At 38.4% G+C, this 19,766-nt stretch overlaps 1 protein-coding gene and 1 long non-coding RNA gene across 12 annotated transcripts in view; one reads left to right on the top strand and one right to left on the bottom strand.

Annotated features, from left to right (window-relative positions):
* TBC1D5 (TBC1 domain family member 5) overlaps nucleotides 1–19,766 on the bottom strand; it is a 607,988-nt gene that overhangs the window by 127,050 nt on the left and 461,172 nt on the right. For all 11 annotated transcript variants that reach the window (XM_017875878.1, XM_017875888.1, XM_017875889.1 and 8 more), the window contains one exon: nucleotides 16,136–16,242. In XM_017875878.1, coding sequence (XP_017731367.1) covers nucleotides 16,136–16,242 — 107 coding nt within the window. The remainder of the gene's footprint in view (nucleotides 1–16,135; nucleotides 16,243–19,766) is intronic.
* LOC108532115 (uncharacterized) overlaps nucleotides 1–19,766 on the top strand; it is a 59,705-nt gene that overhangs the window by 38,009 nt on the left and 1,930 nt on the right. The gene's annotated exons all lie outside the window — the stretch shown is intronic.

A 19,766-nucleotide genomic window follows, 5' to 3' on the forward strand; every position in this document is an offset into this window, starting at 1 on the left:
TTGGTTCATAGACAGTGACTTCTCACTGTTTCCTTACGTGGTGGAAGGCGTGAGCTAGCTTTCTGGGGTTTCTTTTACAGAGGTACTAATCCCAACTATGAGGGCAAAGCCCACATGACCTAATTACCTCACAAAGGCCCCACCTCCTAATATCATCATCTTGAGGGAGTTAAGATTTCAACAATGAATTTTGGGAAACACAAACATCTAGACCCTAACAGCCTGCCACCAAAAGTGAATGGTATCAACATGGGGACATGAGGATGGATGTCAGTCTTGTCGCTGCTCTAGGCCCCGCCGCAGACTGAGAAAGAGACATGCTGGCTTTACATACCAGCCTTGCAAGCTCAGTTTGGATCTGTGTCTGAGAGATGACTTGGCTTTTCTGACAGCACTAGCAAAATCAGATTTCTCAGGATGTAAGATTGAAGGTCACAAGCTTCCCACTGTAACTTTTAGTCTTTCCCTTAGAGAGAGCCCTCTCAATGAGCCCAAGAGGTAAAAGAACCAGAACATTTCCATTTTAGAGACAGACTGGCTGCTCACCAAATCTGCTGCTTCTTCTTTCTGTGCACATAGCTCTACCATGTTTTGTAAAGGCTCATGTGATTAGGTGGAGTCACAAGACTGAGTTCTAGCCAATGGTATGTGAATGAAAGTGACACATACCACCTGCATCCCTGATCATAAAACCTCCCATGCATGAACCACCATGCTATTTTTACACCCTGCTGGCAATGTCAATGTATAGGACAACAATGGAAGGTAAAAGTTGAAGTTAACAGAGCTGGCAGAAACCTGCAGAACTGTGTTAGCCTGAGACACCCCAGTCCAAACTACAATGGATTCTTGCTCATGTGAAAACTAAACATCTACTGCCTTAAGCCATGGAAACACTGGGTTTCATTTGTTATAGCAGTTGGTCAACCTCATTAATACCCTATAACAATGAAACAAAACGATCATTATAGTAGACACACACATTTTATTCTCAAGAAGTTGCTTAAGGTGAGAATATGTGAGTCTCACATATTCATATTCTTACATGAAAATATGAAATTCTTCATATTTTCTCTCACGCTGTTTTCTTCTTCCCTCCCCTCCACTTCACACTATCACTCTAATCCTTTGAACTGGCTCTTTTGGCAGGTTTCCTCTCATTTTCTGTTATTACTTTTTTCTTACTGTCTTTCACATGGGTGGCACATGGTTCAAGAAAAAAACCTCAAAGATCAACTTCATTATAGAATAGTAATTATTATTATTATTTCCCCCATCAATCTCATTGGGCTTTACTCTTTGGAAACCTGTAGGCAAGCCTTGGGAAACTAATTAACAGTATATCAATTTTCAAACTTGGTATTCCAACCATGAAAGAATGAGAAGTCAGAAGTAAACACTACTGTTGGAAGGGTAATAGAGTTGAAATGCATTATTGTGTGTTCCTTACAGAAGACCAAAGAGCTCCTATTAACTTTTTTGTTAACAGGAATGTGGTCATTCAGAACTGGAAGAAATAGTGAGTGTGGGAGTAGTAAGAACATTTTGCATTAGGAATCTGCAAGAAGGGCAAGGACAAGAAGAAGGAAGAAGACAGACAGCTCCAAGATGGGAACAGGAGCCAGGGGGCTAGGTCTTGGCTCTGCGATTGAATTCTGGATGACTCTGGGTATTTCACTGCACCCTCATCAGGCTTCAGGAGGAAATGAGAGTATTATTACATGATCTCTAGAGTTTTAACAAGCTGTAATGAAATCACAAAATACAGAATAGTCCTATAACTGAATGTTTAAAATGACTTATTTTTAAACATCAGATCTAGAAAAAGTGTACGAGCCCATGTTATCAGAATACAGTTTGAGAACTAGGATGTGATAGACATATTTCTCAGTGAAACTCAAGACCTTAGGAGATATAAAAAGTATCAAGTTTACCAGAGGAATCTGGGAGAACTCCCTCATCATAAGCATAAATTAGACCCTGTGTCTTCTCAACTTGCCCCTGCTAATTGGTTTGTCTGTGGGACTACAGAACCATGTGTGTGCTGGGAGCCAGCCTCAAGATTCTCATCCTAGCTAAGCATCAGAATCACCCATATCAGTTTTCAGTGGCCACTGGTATACAGCAGGGGTCCTTCAACCTCTTTGATTATTCCTTTGCTCTAAAAAATTGAGGGGACTGGCACCTTGATATGTGTATGTTTATTTATTTACAAATCATATGCAAGCACTACTTGTACTAACCTATTTTGTATATTAGAAAACATATGCACAACAGAGCATTTAAATGAGATAGAAATGAATTAAGCTATATTTAAATTAATTTTCATAAGTTTACTTACAGTGGGTTTTTTTTTTTTTTTTGGAGATAGAGTCTCGCTCTGTCACCCAGGCTGGAGTGCAGTGGCTCGATCTCAGCTCACTGCAAGCGCCTCCCCCCGGGGTCACGCCATTCTTCTGCCTCAGCCTCCCGAGTAGCTGGGACTACAGGCACCCGCTACCACACCCAGCTAATTTTTTTGTATATTTTTTCAGTAGAGGCGGGGTTTCACCGTGTTCACCAGGATGGTCTCGATCTCCTGACCTCGTGATCCACCTGTCTCGGCCTGCCAAAGTGCTGGTGAGCCACCGTGCCCGGCCTACAGTGGTATTTTTTTTTAACAGCAGTGACGTGATTCAATATGCTTCTGTACTTTTTGAAAACTTTTGTTACATGCTTTGTGAAGGTGAGTTTTTGACACTGATACTCTGGAAAAAGCTACCTCATAAAGAGACATAGATCTGAATGAAAAAAAGAGATTGTTGGCTGCCCTTGGTAAAGTATGGTATTCATTTTGTAACCCACCATTATGCCAAGGTTTTTGTTAAAATCTGGCTAATAAAATTTCTATATTCCTTAATGTTAATTAGCTCGTCTAAAAACCTAAGTGAAAGGTGTTGTGTTTCCGTATTTAAAACAATTTCTAACTTGACTTATCTCTTAATCTGGAAGATTATTAACCATGTGAGAAATTATGATTCTGTAACTTTTAGGTGTTCTTTGAGAATTTTTAATAAGTGACACACTTAAATTAATCTTTGTTAAGAATATCACAAATAGATAAAACATTTCCAAATTATCCACATCATGAATTTCTTTGAAAAGCTCTTACTTTCATTATTAAAATGTTACCATTACCTTGAAGAGATAAATTGTTTATGTTTTCAAAATATTTTGCATGGTACCATAGTACTGACAATTATTTGTCACCACCACAAAGGTAAACAAACTTGAAGTACACTTTTTTTTTTTAAAGAAAAGAAATTCTATTTAGCAATTCTCTTAAGTGTATTAGCTGGAGATATCTAGTGAATCCACAATAGTTGTTCATGGCTCCTGACATCTCTCAGGTATTATAAATATGCCCATCATTTAAGATAATGTAACCCACTTAACTGGGGACATGGGGACAGCAATAAGACAGGCATAAAATCAAGTGGAGAAGTAACGGGGCACTTTCAATCCCTTTGTATGCTGAAGTCCCCTTTCCCTTAAGAGACCTCAGAGGTGATCTCTCATGACTGGCTGACAAACGTGGCATGTGAAGGAAACACTGTTTCTGTACACTAAATAGTAACACTTAATAAGTGTTACTCCTTTTGGAAAAAGAAGAATATAAACAGAAGTTTCATTATTTTTTTCTTGCACTCCTTTGGATTATCTTTGTATAGTCACTGTGCACGTACATACTACACTTACTGGTTTAGAGTCTAGGCTTCTGGTTTTTTTTAGGTGTTTGGCTTTCAATCTGTGTAGTAACCTTGTTCTCAGTCTAGTATGTTTCTTTAAGTGTTCTCCACGCCACCAGTTTTGGAATAGAACAAATACAGAGTTCTGAGTCCTATCACAGATCTACTTACATTAGAATATCTGGGAATCTGTGTTTTTAACAAGCTTCCTAACATGCTTCTTTTGCATACCACGGTTTAAGATCCAATCCATTACATGGAAAGCTTTGTGAAGAACAGCTATGTCTCCCTAATTCATTACATCACCAGTACCTAGGACAATGGAGGCAATAAACCCTTGCTGAACTGAATTGTAATGAACATCGACTTCTCTAGAAGAGAAATACGAGGGCTTAGTTGGAGGTAATTAGTCACTATTCATCCCATCCATTCATTCATTATTGTAGGTACCTTGGAAATATCAGGGAATCAAACAGACAAAAAACATTATCTTCATGGAGTTGATATAATGTTAGGGAAAGACAGACAATAGAAAATAATACACCAAATCAGTAAACTACCTACTATAGAGATGGGGGCAGGGTGGTCTGCAGAGTGATTAGGGTAAACTTCACTGAGAAGCCTGGATCTGAAGACTTAAAGGAGGATGAGCAATCAGCCAAGTGGTTATTCCTTTTGATAGGGACTGGAGGCCGGGAAATTCTGGGCAGAAGACGGCAGATCCCTAGTGAGGGACCCACCCTTGAACCTGGAACTGTGGCCCAAAGTGAGAACTTTACATCCCTGTTTTCCTGCTGGAAAGTTGCCTTTTCCAAAACCACCCATGGCCTGCCCCACCCCCCATCCTGTGTCAATAAAAAACCCTGTACCCATATAAACCCCAGGCTCTGCCAGCAGAGAGGGGAGAAGAAGAGAAGAGGAGGAGGGGCTAGACATTGGAGACTATGGTTTCACGTCAAAGAGAAGGAGCTTGACTTCAGAGGGATGGCTTGACAGTGTCGCTTTGGACTGCCGGACTCCAGGGGAAGATCATCTTCCTGCTCCATCCCCTTCTCAGCTCCCCTTCCCACTGAGAGCCACTTTCATCAGCAATAAAATCCTCTGCATTCATCACCCTTCAATTCAGCCATGTGACCTGATTCTTCTGGATGCCAAACAAGAGCTTGCCAAACAGCTCAGATACCACCTGTGTGGATGTGAAAGACTGTCACACTGACCCTCCACTGAGCTATTAACACTTAAGCTGCCTGCATACAGCAAAGCTAAAAGAGCGCTGACTGTAACACTCCTTCTGGGGCTTCAGGGTGGGGGGTGGGGATGGGTACTCCCTGCTAGATGCTGCAGTGGGTGGGGCCTACATGGAGTTGTGCTCCTTCAGGTGCCCAAAAGCACTCACCCCGGCTCCTGCATCCGCTCATCTGCGTGCTCCCTCCCGCAAGGGGTTGAGTGCAATGGGTTCAAGTGAGTGGAGTTTGGCACCTAGCTAGCTCCAGAGAGAGCACTCCGGTTCCCACTGTGAACGGGTCAGGAAAATTTCCTGCTTCATTCTCACTTGCCACAAATCCTATTCATACATCTTTACGTGTTTCAACCAAGACTTCTGAAAGATGGTTCCAGGATGCTACTGGTACATAGTATGAGCTTAGTATGTTTTGGCTAATGTTAGGCAGGAATCTAGACCCAACATGGTGGCATTACCCGGCATAGCAGGCCTTTTGTTAAAGACTCCCTTCACCCTTGTACACACCCACAGACTTACATGCGTCAGAGTTCCTGCTGGGCAACCACACTCCCCTATGACCTGCAGCTCACCTGCATTCCACAAGTGCCTAAACAGCAGTTTCGGTTAACAGTTTCCAAAGACCCCTTCCTCATGACCCTTACTCAACTCCTGCCCTGGTAGCTTCAAGACCCCCCAGGCCCTGTGTGCACAACCAGCTTCCCTACCTCTCGGGTTATAAAAAGCCCCTACCCTCCTCCCTCAGCGCGACTTCCTCGGCCCACGCCTTTGGACCGAGGAACCTGGCCCGCAAGCCCTAATAAAAGGCTATTCTCACTGCTATTTGCCTTGTGTCTTCCTTCCTGGTTCGGCTCCAGCCTCAGTTTAACTTTACAGCTAAATGAATAAAAATAGTATTTTAGAGAAAGACACGGTGTAGGGGAATGAAACTACAAAGTTCCTCTTCAAAACCATAAAAAACAACTATAATAAAGATCTTTTCCAAATCATATTAAGACACTTGGAAAAATGTGTCACTATCAGCATATGAGGACTATATTCATGCATCAAATGTTAGAGACAAACCTCCTTCACAGTGCCATACTGGCCTCTGTCTGGAGGAGCTTGGAGGCCCACCCACACATACGCAGTGGTCACTCTAGGTTCATGTGAATGGTCCAGTCACTACTGAGGTATAGAGGAAATCTTGCAGTATGGAAAACTAACTTACATTTCCCAATATGGTAATCATATTCCCAATATGGTAATCATATGCATGCTTGAACTGGATGAAATATACTTTAAAATTCTCCATGATAAAATGTTTTGCTTTTCTGGAGAGAGGGGACAGATATAATGTCAAAGCATGTATTAAATAAAGTAACTGATTATTATAGTTATACAGTTTACTACTTGAATGTATTGACATTTCTTCCTAAAATCAATATACTTAACATTTTAAATTAGCAATATTATATTTACTGAGTTAATATACTTAAGAGGCAAAGAAAATATTTATATGACCATAATTACTACATTAAAAAAAGTGATGGTTTTTTTTCTGTTCTGTCAGTTTTAAGTTTATCATCTTTTTTACAATTTATGATTTGTAATTTTCAATTTCTTTAAATCATAACTTTAAGATGACACAGAAACACTAAGTCCCTTTCTGAACAAACTATTTCATATATAATAAGAAAAATAAGTGATTAGCTAGGTAGTCACAGCACTTAGAGCTGGAAATGACTTTTAGAGATTATAGGCTAATTAAGGCCTTATCAGCCACCCATCACCCTTTAAAAAACAATTAATGAACCTGAATTTAAGGTAGCAAAAGGTTAAATGATTTCCCTGGGGGTAAAATAGCAAGTCAGCTGTAAAGGAGGGCAGCCACTTGATTCCTTGACCTCGGGGATATATCACAATCATTTCGCTATAATGCATTTTAATACTTTTCCATTTGGGGCTTCATAGAGACTTTCTGAATACACATGCCTAGGACCGATAGCTTTAAAGTGTTAAGTAGTCTATTTAAAATAAATATCTCTCTCCAATAACCTAGATTTTCCTTACTTGTAAGACATCAAATAAAAAGGAGGAGATTGGTTTGTAGATTTTTCTGTGCTTATTGGGAAAACTTTGCTTAATGAGAACAAGTTAACCCATGGATTTTAGTCTCTTCTTTAGTTATTTAAGGTAGTAAGTAAAGGTGATTTAAAATAAATCACCATTCTACTGAATTAAGTTGTATCTCACTAAAGGAATCTTGCCCTTCCAAAACATGCTGAGCAATCATTTCCACAAAGTTTCATTGCTCTCTCAAGCTGCCCCAAATAAAAATCTCTAAACTTCTCCACACTGACTTTAAAGATATAAATAAAGACATGCTTATTTTCAGCAAACATTGTTGCCATGAACAACTATTACACACAATAAATCCAAATAAATCACTGGATGAGATCCTTTTCACACTGACTTTTCACTAACAAAGAAAATATTTATGTTGATTAACAGCATGAAACATTATATAAATTAATGTCAAATAAAATTTTATTAAAGATTCCTTACACATTTCATGGACTTCTAATAATTAGTGTTTGCAAATATACAAGGTATTGAGGGTGATATAGTCATTCTTTGGGTCTCTGAGGGGGTCACCGAGCGACTCTGGATGAAGAACGGTCAGATCCTGCCTGGTTGCTTACTTCAGCAACTTCTAGGAACTCTACTTCCTCTGTTTTCTCAAGCTGGCAATAACATCTCCCTGCAAATTCTTCAAAGCCCAGTTGGAATGCCTCTTTCCCCTAAGAAACTTTCTGACCATTTAAGTCTGAATTGATTATTCTTTCTGCAGTGGTGTCTGTTAAACTAAACTGAATCTTGCTAAAATAGACTCCAAAGGGTCCATTTAGATTATGCGGTCCAGTTTCCTCATTCAAGAAACGAAGTGACTTGTCCAATAAAAACAGCAGGATGAACTTCTCTCATACAGCAGACACTGGGTTGGTGCTGTTGGAGATCTAGTACCTGATGCAGTGGAGCTCTCAGTTTGGTAGATGAGAAAATTGAATGGTCTGCTTCCCTCGGGTTCAACTACACAGAGGAGCATGATGTTGACACAAATGAAAGCAAAACTGACCGAGACTGCTGGTATACAGAAGGCAGCTAAGATTATTTCTTAAAAGATCAAAGTGAAAGAATTCAGAGTCGTGGCCGCCACAGTCTTCTTAAATCAAACAATAACTTACTGGCCTGACCATGTGACAGCCTAGAGGTGTGAATCAGTGAGTGTGCTTACCAAGGGAGAAATACATTTAAGACTACTTTGAACTTCTGGCCAAGAGTAAAAGTAGTTTATAGTAAGAGAATGTCTTAATCATTGGCAAGAATCACCAAGAATCCCATAATCTTTCTGAAATTTCAAACTGTGATCTTAAAAATGAGTTTACTTTTTATCCATCAGGTAAGACTGCACAAGAAGAACAAACTAATAGCAAGCCCTTCCTAGCTCATCAACCACTCTCAGGCAGGTTCCCCTGATCCTGGCTCCAGTGATACTGGTCTTTCAGTTTCACCAACAGCCTAAGCTTTTTTCCACTTTGGAGCTTTTGCATTTGCTATTCCCTTTCCTGGAGGTTCTCCTCTCTATTCTTTGCCTGGCTGGTTCCTTTTCCTCCACTAGCTGCCACCTGAAATGGCACCTCCTCAGAAGGGCTTTTTGACCAACCTACCTAAATTAGGTCTTCTCTCAGCCCAGATTCTACCCTCACTTATTATTTTATTTTGCATATATATATATGTATTTTTAAAATTTAGACGGAGTCTTGGTCTGTCACCCAAGCTGGAGTGCAGTGGCGCAATCTTGGCTCACTGCAACCTTCACCTCCCAAGTTCAGGTGATTCTCATGCCTCAGCCTCCCAAGTAGCTGAGATTACAGGCCCCTGCCACCATGCCTGGCTAATTTTTGTATTTTTAATAGAGACGGGGTTTCGCCATGTTGGCCAGGCTGGTCTCAAACTCCTGATGTCAAGTGATCTGCCTGCCTCTGCCTCCCAAAATGCTGGGACTACAGGCGTGAGCCACCACACCTGGCCATATTATTACCTTATTTGCACCCTTTATAACACATCATAATCTGTAAGTACTTTCTTGCTTATTTGTTTATTACGGTAAGAGCCATATATATATTTTTTATTTACCATTATATCACCATGATTTAACCAGCCTGGTGCACAGAAGATACACAATAAGGACTGGTTAAATTAATGAATTCAAAATACTATAAAACTAAATGAAAATTATTTAAGGCCCCTAGGAAAACCTTAAGGTGTTTTGAGAAACACATGATTCTGTATTATGAAATGTCTGAAAGCAATAAATAATAAATTTCAAATACTGGTTTAATAAAGATTTTCATATTATTCCTTACAAATCTTTGTTTTAGAGCCAGCATTTACTCAGAAGTAAAACTTAACTATTTTAAAATGCTAATTTATGTCAAAAGTCTTTATTTCTGACTGGATGTGAAAATACACCTAATTAGTCACTAAATACCTAAATATCAACTATAATAAACATCCAACTGGTTGTGATTTAGTGATAGAAAAGAAAAAGGAAATAATAGTCACACAGCTCAGAAACAAAGAAAAAACAGCTTTTGTTATGTCACAAACAGAATAAACACAAAACAAATAATTCAAAGAATGGCAGTTTTCTAAGAAATGCTCCAGTTTTGGAAGACAGAAAAAAAAAAAAAAAGAATGAAAATAGGAGTTAATGCAAACAATCTTGCTGTAACATAAAATCATCACAAAAAATTAGATTAGTAACATACTAGAAAATCTGAATAGACCCTCTGCTAGAAGCATTATGAAAAGTAAATAAATGGATATAGTGCATCATCCTCAAAGAGTCACTATACTTGGTTTTTACATTCTTTATTGCTCAGAAAGACAAAGATTACAATGGCATTAAGGAACATTTTCTAAAATTGCCACCTGACTGGCGGCAGGCTTAGATCCATCCACTGCTTTTTAATTTTGATATGACATTTTACCAAAGTTATTTATTGGATATTGACAAAAATGTTGTATGCATAATGAGATTTCTTGGAATTAAATGAGTAAACATTTAAGTACCTATATATAATTTGAAATTTGAAATTCAGACTTTTATAATTTAAAAGACAAAATTTAATATAACCCCAAACAAGAACCAAATCAGAACTGGCCAAGCATTGTACATTGTACATTATATTTTTATAGTGTGTTTCTGTGTACAAGAATGACTATGAAATTAAATTGTCTTATTTCTAGAAATTTTCTTCTATAAACAGTCAATGCTAAAAGGACTGCTTGCAAAGTTACTAGAAATATTTTTTCCCAAATATTCTAGTCTTCAAAACAAATGGTAGCTGTCAAATTCTTACTGCATAATCTAAAATGGTAATCCATGTACTGTATTTCATTTGTAATAAGTCTTTATGATAAGGTTAACACTTCAACACACAACACAAATAAGAGAACACCAAAAAATGAAAATTACTTTGCTTATGTTTCTGTATTAGAATTTTATTTGCTAAAGGGTAAAAACAGATTTGCAAAATTCACAGTTAACTTAAAACAATAGTTTTAAACCTTTTTTCCTAGCCCTTACTGCCTTCAGGAAGGAAAGAACATCTGGTTATTTAAGGAACACAATATGTTCACATTTTCTATGACTTTTATTTCTAATTGGGTTTTAAAATTTTTTTTGAATGTGAACAACTAGCTAGAACAATGTTTTTTAATCACTTCATATTTTTCAGATTGTCCTCCTTCTATCCCTCTAACTTCATTTTGCGGATTGTTTTTGGAAATCTGCTTAGTAGTTCTAATATGATAAAGACAAGAAAATGAGAATTAGGGCTGTGGTCTGAAGAGCAAAGTACAGAAGTTGTATTTACCATGTGCAGAGTATAGGATGCTAAAAACAGATATTTGATAACCAGTCTTTATAAAGCATACATTTTCAAAAACTTCAACTAGTTCCTGGGCCACTTACATATATGGCAGTTTCATTTATTACAGATGAAGAATTTATATGAGAAATATGTAAGTAGAAGTCCACTATTTTTAAAACTAATAAAGTCACAGTTCCTGCATGGAAAGGTGGTCTGAAGATGGGTCATTGCTGGTCTGCCACTAAAAAGCTGTGTGACCTTGAATAAGTCTCTAAGCTTCATCTTTATACCCACTTTTTCATCTACGAAAGGAGAAGTTGGATAAGACTGTCTAGGTTCTTTGCAGTTCTAAAACTCTGACAGCCTAAGGGAATTAAATTAACTAGATTCTTTGCTATGTCTTCTGTATTCCGTAATATATGATGGTAGTAACAGGATTTTAAATAATTCTGATATATAGCAAATTAAGGAACTAGATGCTCTTTACGTTCAAGTTGTATAATTAATTCACTGTCTTGATAAAAATGGCAGCTGAAAAATATACCATTGGCTATGGCTTTTGTGGAATGTTCCAGAAATATGCTAGATGACATCCAACTAGATTAGAGTCAGTGTGGTGAACTGGAATGAGGCATGGCATTTGAATCAGAAATCAATTCTATCACTATTTCCTTTATACCAAGATATGCAGGACACAAAGCTGAGTGCTAAAAATTGAGCAGGATCCAGTCCTAAGGCGTAGTAACTGACAAAACACACATGCATATAGATAAAATACGAGGTGCCGTGGGTACTCAAAGGGGAGGACATGTCCTATCTGAACCTGAAAATTGTTTCATGGGGAATGTAGAACAGATGCCAGGAATCCGAGGAGGGAATGAATAGACAGAACAGTCATGATGCCACTCTAGCTGGCTTGGGAGCTTATAAGCTTTCTGACCTTGGGAAAGTCACATAAACTTAACCTCTCCCTACTGAAAAAAGTGAGGAAAGATAACCTGCTCTGCCTACCTCATAGGGTTGTTGATTAATGTCAGTGTGCTTGGAAAACTATGAAGGAGTATGATCCTATTATTATAGTTTTTAGGCCTACTTTTTTCAGTCTATTCAAATAAGAAATCTTTCCACAGTAAAGGCTATCTCTGATATAAAACAATTAGAACCTTACGTCTCAAGCTATACTTGTAGAATGTATTCTCAGCTAAGCAATTTAGGGATGATGGTAGGACAAAGTGCTTTTCTGAAGGCTGACAATGAACCTACTAAGGCTCAGAGTTCCTTGTTCATTTTTATTTTACTGAACCTGTTAGCAGCATTCAACACTACAGTCATATGAAACTAGGAAATGGGAAAATATGCTTTCATGTCTCAAATCTCATCTTTCTACTAGTTAATTTCATTGAGAATTGTGTGTTTAAATACTTACTCTGATCTATGTGACTCAGGAATGATTACAGTATTTTGAGTGTTTCACTGCTGCTATTAACAGAAAACATTTAAAGCACTATGATGTCTGGATTTTCAGAGGCTATAGGCAGGGGTACTAGTACCATCTTTCCCTCTTTTTTCCCCCCTTAGCATAAATGGCCTCTTTTGTGACTTTATAATTGACAATTAACAACACTGAAAACTGTCCACTTGTGGATTTCTATAATATAGATAAATTTACTGTTTTTCTCACTTTACTTTTGCAGCACTGGGTTGGACCTTGTTAGTTCATTGTAATGGCGGCAGGAAGCAGATGAATCCTAAGTAGACAGGGATGGGTCCCTGGTGAAACCTGACCTTCAAGTCAAAGACAGTTTAAAGCCTAGCTACAAGTCCTGGGGTAAATCCATGGACTGGTTTGAAAACCTCTCTTCCTGTTTTGCATGCTTTTCTCTGATTGAATTCAACCCTTCAGCTATTTTACATACACCTACCCTTTCCTAATTGGTTTTTTACACTGCTGTGCCCACCTCTAAGTGGTGCCTCTGTTTTAGCCTTTTTTTGCATACTCACAAACCAATCAGCACACACTTCCTATTCTGAGCCCATAAAAGCCCCGGACCCAGCCACACGGAGAGAAACCACCCAACGTTGGGTAGAGGACCACCCTTGCATCCCCTCTCCACTGAAAGCTGTTTCACCATCAATAAACATTTTCTCCACCCTCCTCACCCTTCAATCCTCAGCATGATCTTGCTCTTGGATGCAGGACCAGACTGTGGTCCTCTGCCCTCTGCTGGCAGAGGGTAGTGACTCCATGTGATGGGAAGCAGCAGCAAGGCTGAACCAGCCCTGGAGCCATGAGCCAGAGTGAGGCAAGGGGCTGACAGAGCTATTAACACGCTGCTGTCACTGGGCTGCAGACAGTAGGACTAAAAGAGCTAATCAGCATGCTGTAACATCCCCTCTGGGGCTTCGGGGTTGTGGGCACCGCTGCTTGGACACCACTGTGTTCATGATGCCAGAGTCTACCGCAGGAGTGGTCTGCAACATACCTGGTCCAGCTGCAAGCCCTGCATGGAGCCCAAGTCTGTGCTGGCACTCAGAACAGCTGACTAGACCCTGCCCTCGCTTGCTCACGTACCACCTCCCATTGGCAGCTGAGCACACACTCACTGCAGCCACAGGATCCGGGCTGGTGTGCAAACCAGGCATGGTCCAGTGGGCCGAGTGGATGGGGTGCCTCCTACGGCAGGCCCAGGGCTGAGTGAGGCTCTGGATGGGAATGTCACTGGCTGTGGAGGTCTCCAGCTGGCAGACTGACTGAGGGAGATCCTGCATCAATTCAGTCAGTTCCTGACCATCCTGGCCAACACAGTGAAACCCCATCTCTACTAAAAATACAAAAATTAGCTGAATGTGATGGTGGGCACCTATAGTCCCAGCTACTCAGAAGGTTGAGGAAGGAGAATCGCTTGAACCTGGGAGGCGGAGCTTGCAGTGAGCCAAGATCGTGCCACTGCACTCCAGCCTGGGCGACAGAGCGAGACTCCGTCTCCAAAAAAAAAAAAAAGAAAAAGTCAATTCTTCAAAGACAAAGGATGTTCTGCTTAAACAGGTCAGCAGAGACAATTTAATTCAACCTCCAAATATTACAAAAGAGAAGCCCAAGGCTCAGCAAGCATAATTTTTCCAAAATAATGAAGATGTTGGTAGCAGAGCCAAGGTTTGACCCAAGGTCCCAATTCCTAACTCAGGTTCCTTGCAGAACACTACACTGCCACAGACCCATATTAACATGTGTGTCAAGTGACTTTAGTTACTACTTAAAATCTGTAAAATGATATTAATGGGTCAGCCATGTATACACTTAACTATATCTACCACTTTGCTGGGTTAGCCATCTGAAAGCCCCTTTTTAAAGGCTACACAGCTTTCTTTACTTTTCCCATAGATATCATCATTCCATGAGCTTATTCTACTGAGCCTTTTAAACGTGACTCCCTCATCATGCCCAATTTTTTATGTCTCAGGAATATCAGTTTAAGGTCATTGTACTGATCATAAGACTCTGAATGTGAAGGTAGGGAATTCCCTTTTTTAGATACCCTATTATTTTTTTCTCTTAAACCTTAAAGAGTCTATATTTTAATGCTTGTAGAATTCGCTTCATTATATGTACACGACTTTATTGAGATAAAAAGTACTCCATTAAAATCATACTAATATGAAAGGGTATTTAGGTTCCACTAATAAACATTGATGAACTTAGAATAAAGAATTCTGAAGCTGGATGAGTAAGTGATTCACAGAAATATCAACCATATTTAGCTAGGGAAAAATTACCAAGATCGATAGGTTTTGAAAACATATTCATTTCTTCCTTCAATTAAAACAAACAAATCATGCAAGTAGAAAATTCAAATTGCTATTTTAGCTATGTTTTCCACTCTGTATGATTCTAAAAATTCCTAACGCTAAGCTGATAGAATTTTCCATAAGTTTGTAGATCAAAACTCATATCTCATTGACCGGTAACCTCATTCTTTAATCTTATTTTACAGATATTTTGTCATCTTGTGGGGTTTTTTTTGGGGGGGGGGGTAGGAAGTATATATAGTCACACAACTTACAAATACATATGTACATAAAATATAAATATGGAACTTTCAATTTTCATAGTCAGATTCATAAGCCTTACTAGAAAAAAGTATGCTTCCTTATGCATCAGAGAAATAATGGATTATATTTCTGATGCTTAACGAAACTGCTTTGTGTAAGAGAAATGATATGAAAGTTCATAAATTTACAGAACAGATATAGGCATAAGGAAGTAAATTCTTTTAAATCAATCAAAAAATAAAAGATATACTAAAAGGTTGAAGTCAACAACCAAGGAAGGGACAGAAATCCTTTAGATTCTAAATTTACATTAAACTTGGAGGCCCCAGTTGATCAGACAGAGCTTTGGCAATGGAACCCACAGACAGACTGACTGACTCAGAGACAGTTCGACAACTGCCAACATGACTGTTGGAAGGGTTGCCAAAGAGCCAAAGGCTGGGATTACCATCCAATGCCTGGCATTCTGATATTCGTGTTTGAAGCTTTCTCTCTTACACTTCTTCCAATATTTTTGTTTGGCTCAAAAGTAGCAAGGATTCACAGATTTTTTTAGATCATTAAATGTTCTTATTTTCAAGAAATATAACATTAGTTGTAAAAGAGCACACTTTTCTCTGAAGTGTAAAGAAAATTTTGGTGAATTGCTTTACGCTCAAATAGAGAAATCAGTGTTAAAGTCTGTTTAAATCTTTATTTTATTACTCTTAACCCCTCAAATAAGAAATATTAATACATATCATAATATAAAATAATTTAGTGTTTCATTATATCCACTCTTATGGAACTGGTCCTTTATATAAAGCTACTTTCTTGATCTTCATATGGCCCCCAAGGTTCTACTTGGATAAATAAACCCCTGTGTGGGGTACCAATGACAATATAGTTTGGCTATAAGGAGTGGTAGTTCCTCAACTATTTCCTCGACTTGTGAGGAAGGGAAAAGTACAGAACAACCTTCTGTGGGAAAAGAAACATGTGTTCCAGTTTCTTATGGCAAGGTCCACTTAATTTGCCTGCTGGGTTGCTGGCTAATGAGGTATGTGAGTTTTGGCCTACAACTTCAGGCAAATGCTACCATTAGGCAATTCATCAACTATTAGGCAAACTCCACATTCGGAATTCTTAGACTCTACACAGAGAAGTCTATTTTTCACCCAACTTAAAATTATGTATATCCTACTGGGGAAGCTTACCTTTGGGTCTCTAAGGAACAGAGCCTTAAGAATCAGTGAGTGTACATCCCCGATGAATGGGTAATGCATCAGAAGGCCGAGACAGGTCTGGTAGTTACTAGAGATCACTAAATAAGAGGAAAAAATAATTCAGATGCAATACTATTTAAGATACTCTGCATTGCTGAGAATATAAAAACTAACAACTCAGAGTCAATGAAAGCAAACCAATAACTCAACTGATTTGATAACAGGAAGTAGAAAGAAGGGATCTTTACCAAATTGCCTTGAAGGAACACATTATATTGTTAACTGCAATCTAATGTATTAGCACTTATCCTCAAGGGGTGTTGGAAAGAAGAACTTCATATACAGATATGTGTACATCTGCAACATAAATTCTCAGAACCATGCATGTTTATTGCCATTTACATGGCTGTGTTTAAATGTCTCCTGTTTTTCTACTTAGAAATTAGTAATAAAAGTCGTATGAATGGAAAAGAACCAGTTTGAGATTTCCATGAAATAATATTTACCTTGATTATTATGTATTGTAACTTGTTACATTTTTTCTTTTGTATGGGTAAATATTATATAATTCAAAATTAAAGAAAGTAGAATTTCTACTAATTATATATTTGTTTTTCTAAAGGTAACAAGAGAATTTAGGGAGAGAATATCAATTTACTTTTTTTTTTTTTTTTTTTATTATACTTTAAGTCTAGGGTACATGTGGCATAACGTGCCAGGTTTTTACAATGTATATTATGCCATGTTGGTGTCTGCACCCATCAACTCGTCAGCACCTCATCAATTCATCATTTATATCATGTAATAACTCCCCAATGCAATCCCTCCCTCCTCCCCCCTCCCCCCTCCCATGAATAGGCCCCAGTGCCGTGATGTTCCCCTTCCCGAGTCCAAGTGATCTCATTGTTCAGTTCCCACCTATGGTCGAGAAACATGCGGTGTTGGTTTTCTGTTCTTGTGATAGTTTGCTAAGAATGATGGTTTCCAGCTGCATCCATGTCCCTACAAAGGACGCCAAACTCATCCTTTTTTTATGGCTGCATCTAAGCAACATTTCTTGGAGGAAAAGTGTCAAAATTGTCATAGGTTAAGTCTAAATGTGTTCGGTAGCCTGTCATTTAATTTTTTTTCAAATCAACCTAATTATGGGTGTAACTATTAAACACATCTTTTCAGGCAGGTGTATGTAAACTACTTTACTTCTTGGCAATCTTATCTGCCACTGCTGTCACAGTCCGGCCCATTAACAATGCTTGCTTTGTGAACCACACTGACTGCCTCCACAGCACTGATTGTGAAGAAACTTTACAGTTTTAACTTCTGTGGTTGCAACTGAAGCCTTTTCATTAATCAGTTACTTGAAAAATGTTCCATAAGAAAACAACTGTGATTCAATAGAAACAACATCAACAACTAGAAGTTTATAATTAGAAATATCTTTGATTTTTAGATTTTTTTTCTTCTGCTGTTGGAATACTATTTCTTGCTATAAGTTCCTACTGCTCCCCCTCCTATGAGCACTATGGGGAAAGGAGACAGGACTGGGTAAAATGAATAATTATAATCTATGTAAGGAACCACTTTATCATCTTCATTTCCATTGCTGCTATGACAGCTTGTAATTTCATACATCTGCTTTCATTTGTAAAGCACTCACTTATCCTACCCTTTCTGTATCTGTTCAGACTCTTATTTGTTCATTTTTTCATATTTACCTTCAGTTACCTGCTGTCCTTTTTTTCTCTAGAAATTCAAAAAGCTAAGATACTGAGAATAGCATAATGGTTTTACGTACAGATTTCTTTGAGATCTAGCAAGTAATTATGACTTAATCAATTCACCTTATAACTCAAAAAGTAATTATACATTAGTAATTGACCAAGAAAGAATTCTTACATATTTTGTAAAGAGGCAGGAAAGTTTTGTGGAAAAGTTTTTGATCTCATGACACAGAGATGTAGGTTTGAATCCGGGGCTTTATTTGAACCTTTCATCAAGTTGCCTTAAGATTAAATGATATAATCTATGAGACTGATTTATAGCAGCTGTTTAAAACCAGTTCAGGTAACCTCTGTGAGCTTAAGTTTAAGTCACTTGGAAAACAACTTTTTGATTGAAAAAATTTATTTGACTGCTTCATTCAACCCAATAATTATTTGCTGAGGACCTCATTCAGGACAGGCCCTATGCTAGGGGAGCACGTAGAGATAAACAAAACTGAGTCCTTACTCTGGAGAAAATTACAGCACAGAAGGGCAGATGTGTAATACCAAGCAGTTATTACTACTAACACGACTAAGATAACAGTGAATTATTAAAGCTTTCTGTAGCCAGGCCACATGCTAAGAACTTTACCTACATCATTATTATTATTATTATTTTTTTTTTTTTTTTTTGAGACGGAGTCTCGCTGTCACCCAGGCTGGAGTACAGTGGCCGGATCTCAGCTCACTGCAAGCTCCGCCTCCCGGGTTCACGCCATTCTCCTACCTCAGCCTCCCGAGCAGCTGGGACTACAGGCGCCGGCCACCACGCCCAGCTAGTTTTTTTGTATTTTTTAGTAGAGACGGGGTTTCACCGTGTTAGCCAGGATGGTCTCGATCTCCTGACCTTGTGATCCGCCCGTCTCGGCCTCCCAAAGTGCTGGGATTACAGGCTTGAGCCACCGCGCCCGGCCTCAATTAATTTTTATGACATTCTTATAGAGGTACAATTATTATCTTTGTTTTACAGATGCAAAAATTGATACTTGGAGAAGTTAAGTCACTTGCACAAGTTACCAGTGATTCCCTAGAACGGCAAGATTGGAAACCCAAAAGTCTAGCTGCAGAGTCTGTACTCTATTACAAGACACTTGTTTTGAAAGGTCATTGTTTTGAAAATCAAGAGACATAATGGACGCATACTATAAAGTATTACTACTATTCTAGTGAAGCAGTTTTAACTATACTAGAAGATTAGCATAACCCAGTCTCCAGAAAAGCTTGATTGATTGATTAATCATTTATTTATTTATTTAATATGTTTTTTTAAGAGACAGGGTCTTGCTCTGTCACCCAGGCTAGAGTGCAGTGGCATGATCACAGCTCACTGCAGTCTCAAACTCCTGGGCTCATGCAATCCTCCTGCCCCAAGCTAGGATGGACTACAGAAGCATACTGCCATGCCTGGCTAGTTTTTAAGTTTTTTGAAGAGACAAGCTCTTGCTATGTTGTCAGGCTGGTCTTGAACTCCTATAGCACAGACTGATTTAGATATAAATATATAGATAGAGACTAGAGCAATTATCCTGTTATTATAAGTTGTTAAAACTTTTCAAGCTATCAGAAGCTATAAAATATATAAAGGAAGCCAAATAATGAATTAAAATTCTACTTGAGGAACAAATGAAGAAGCTAACATTCTTTCATCTTTCTATTCATCCATCCAATCACTGCATGCAATGAACATTTCCTGAGCATCTACTAAATGCCAGATATCCAGAGGCTATGCTAGGCACTGGCACTAGGAATATAACAGCTAATAAGTTAAGTTCACTGCTTTCAGATAACGGTATCTCTAATTTGCTAATGAAAATCCACACTTTTAGAAATACTCTTAATTTGCAAATAGATATGCTAAG

Source organism: Rhinopithecus bieti, unplaced genomic scaffold (genome assembly GCF_001698545.2).
Source record: "Rhinopithecus bieti isolate Rb0 unplaced genomic scaffold, ASM169854v2 scaffold_8220, whole genome shotgun sequence".
NCBI classification, from domain to species: domain Eukaryota; kingdom Metazoa; phylum Chordata; class Mammalia; order Primates; family Cercopithecidae; genus Rhinopithecus; species Rhinopithecus bieti.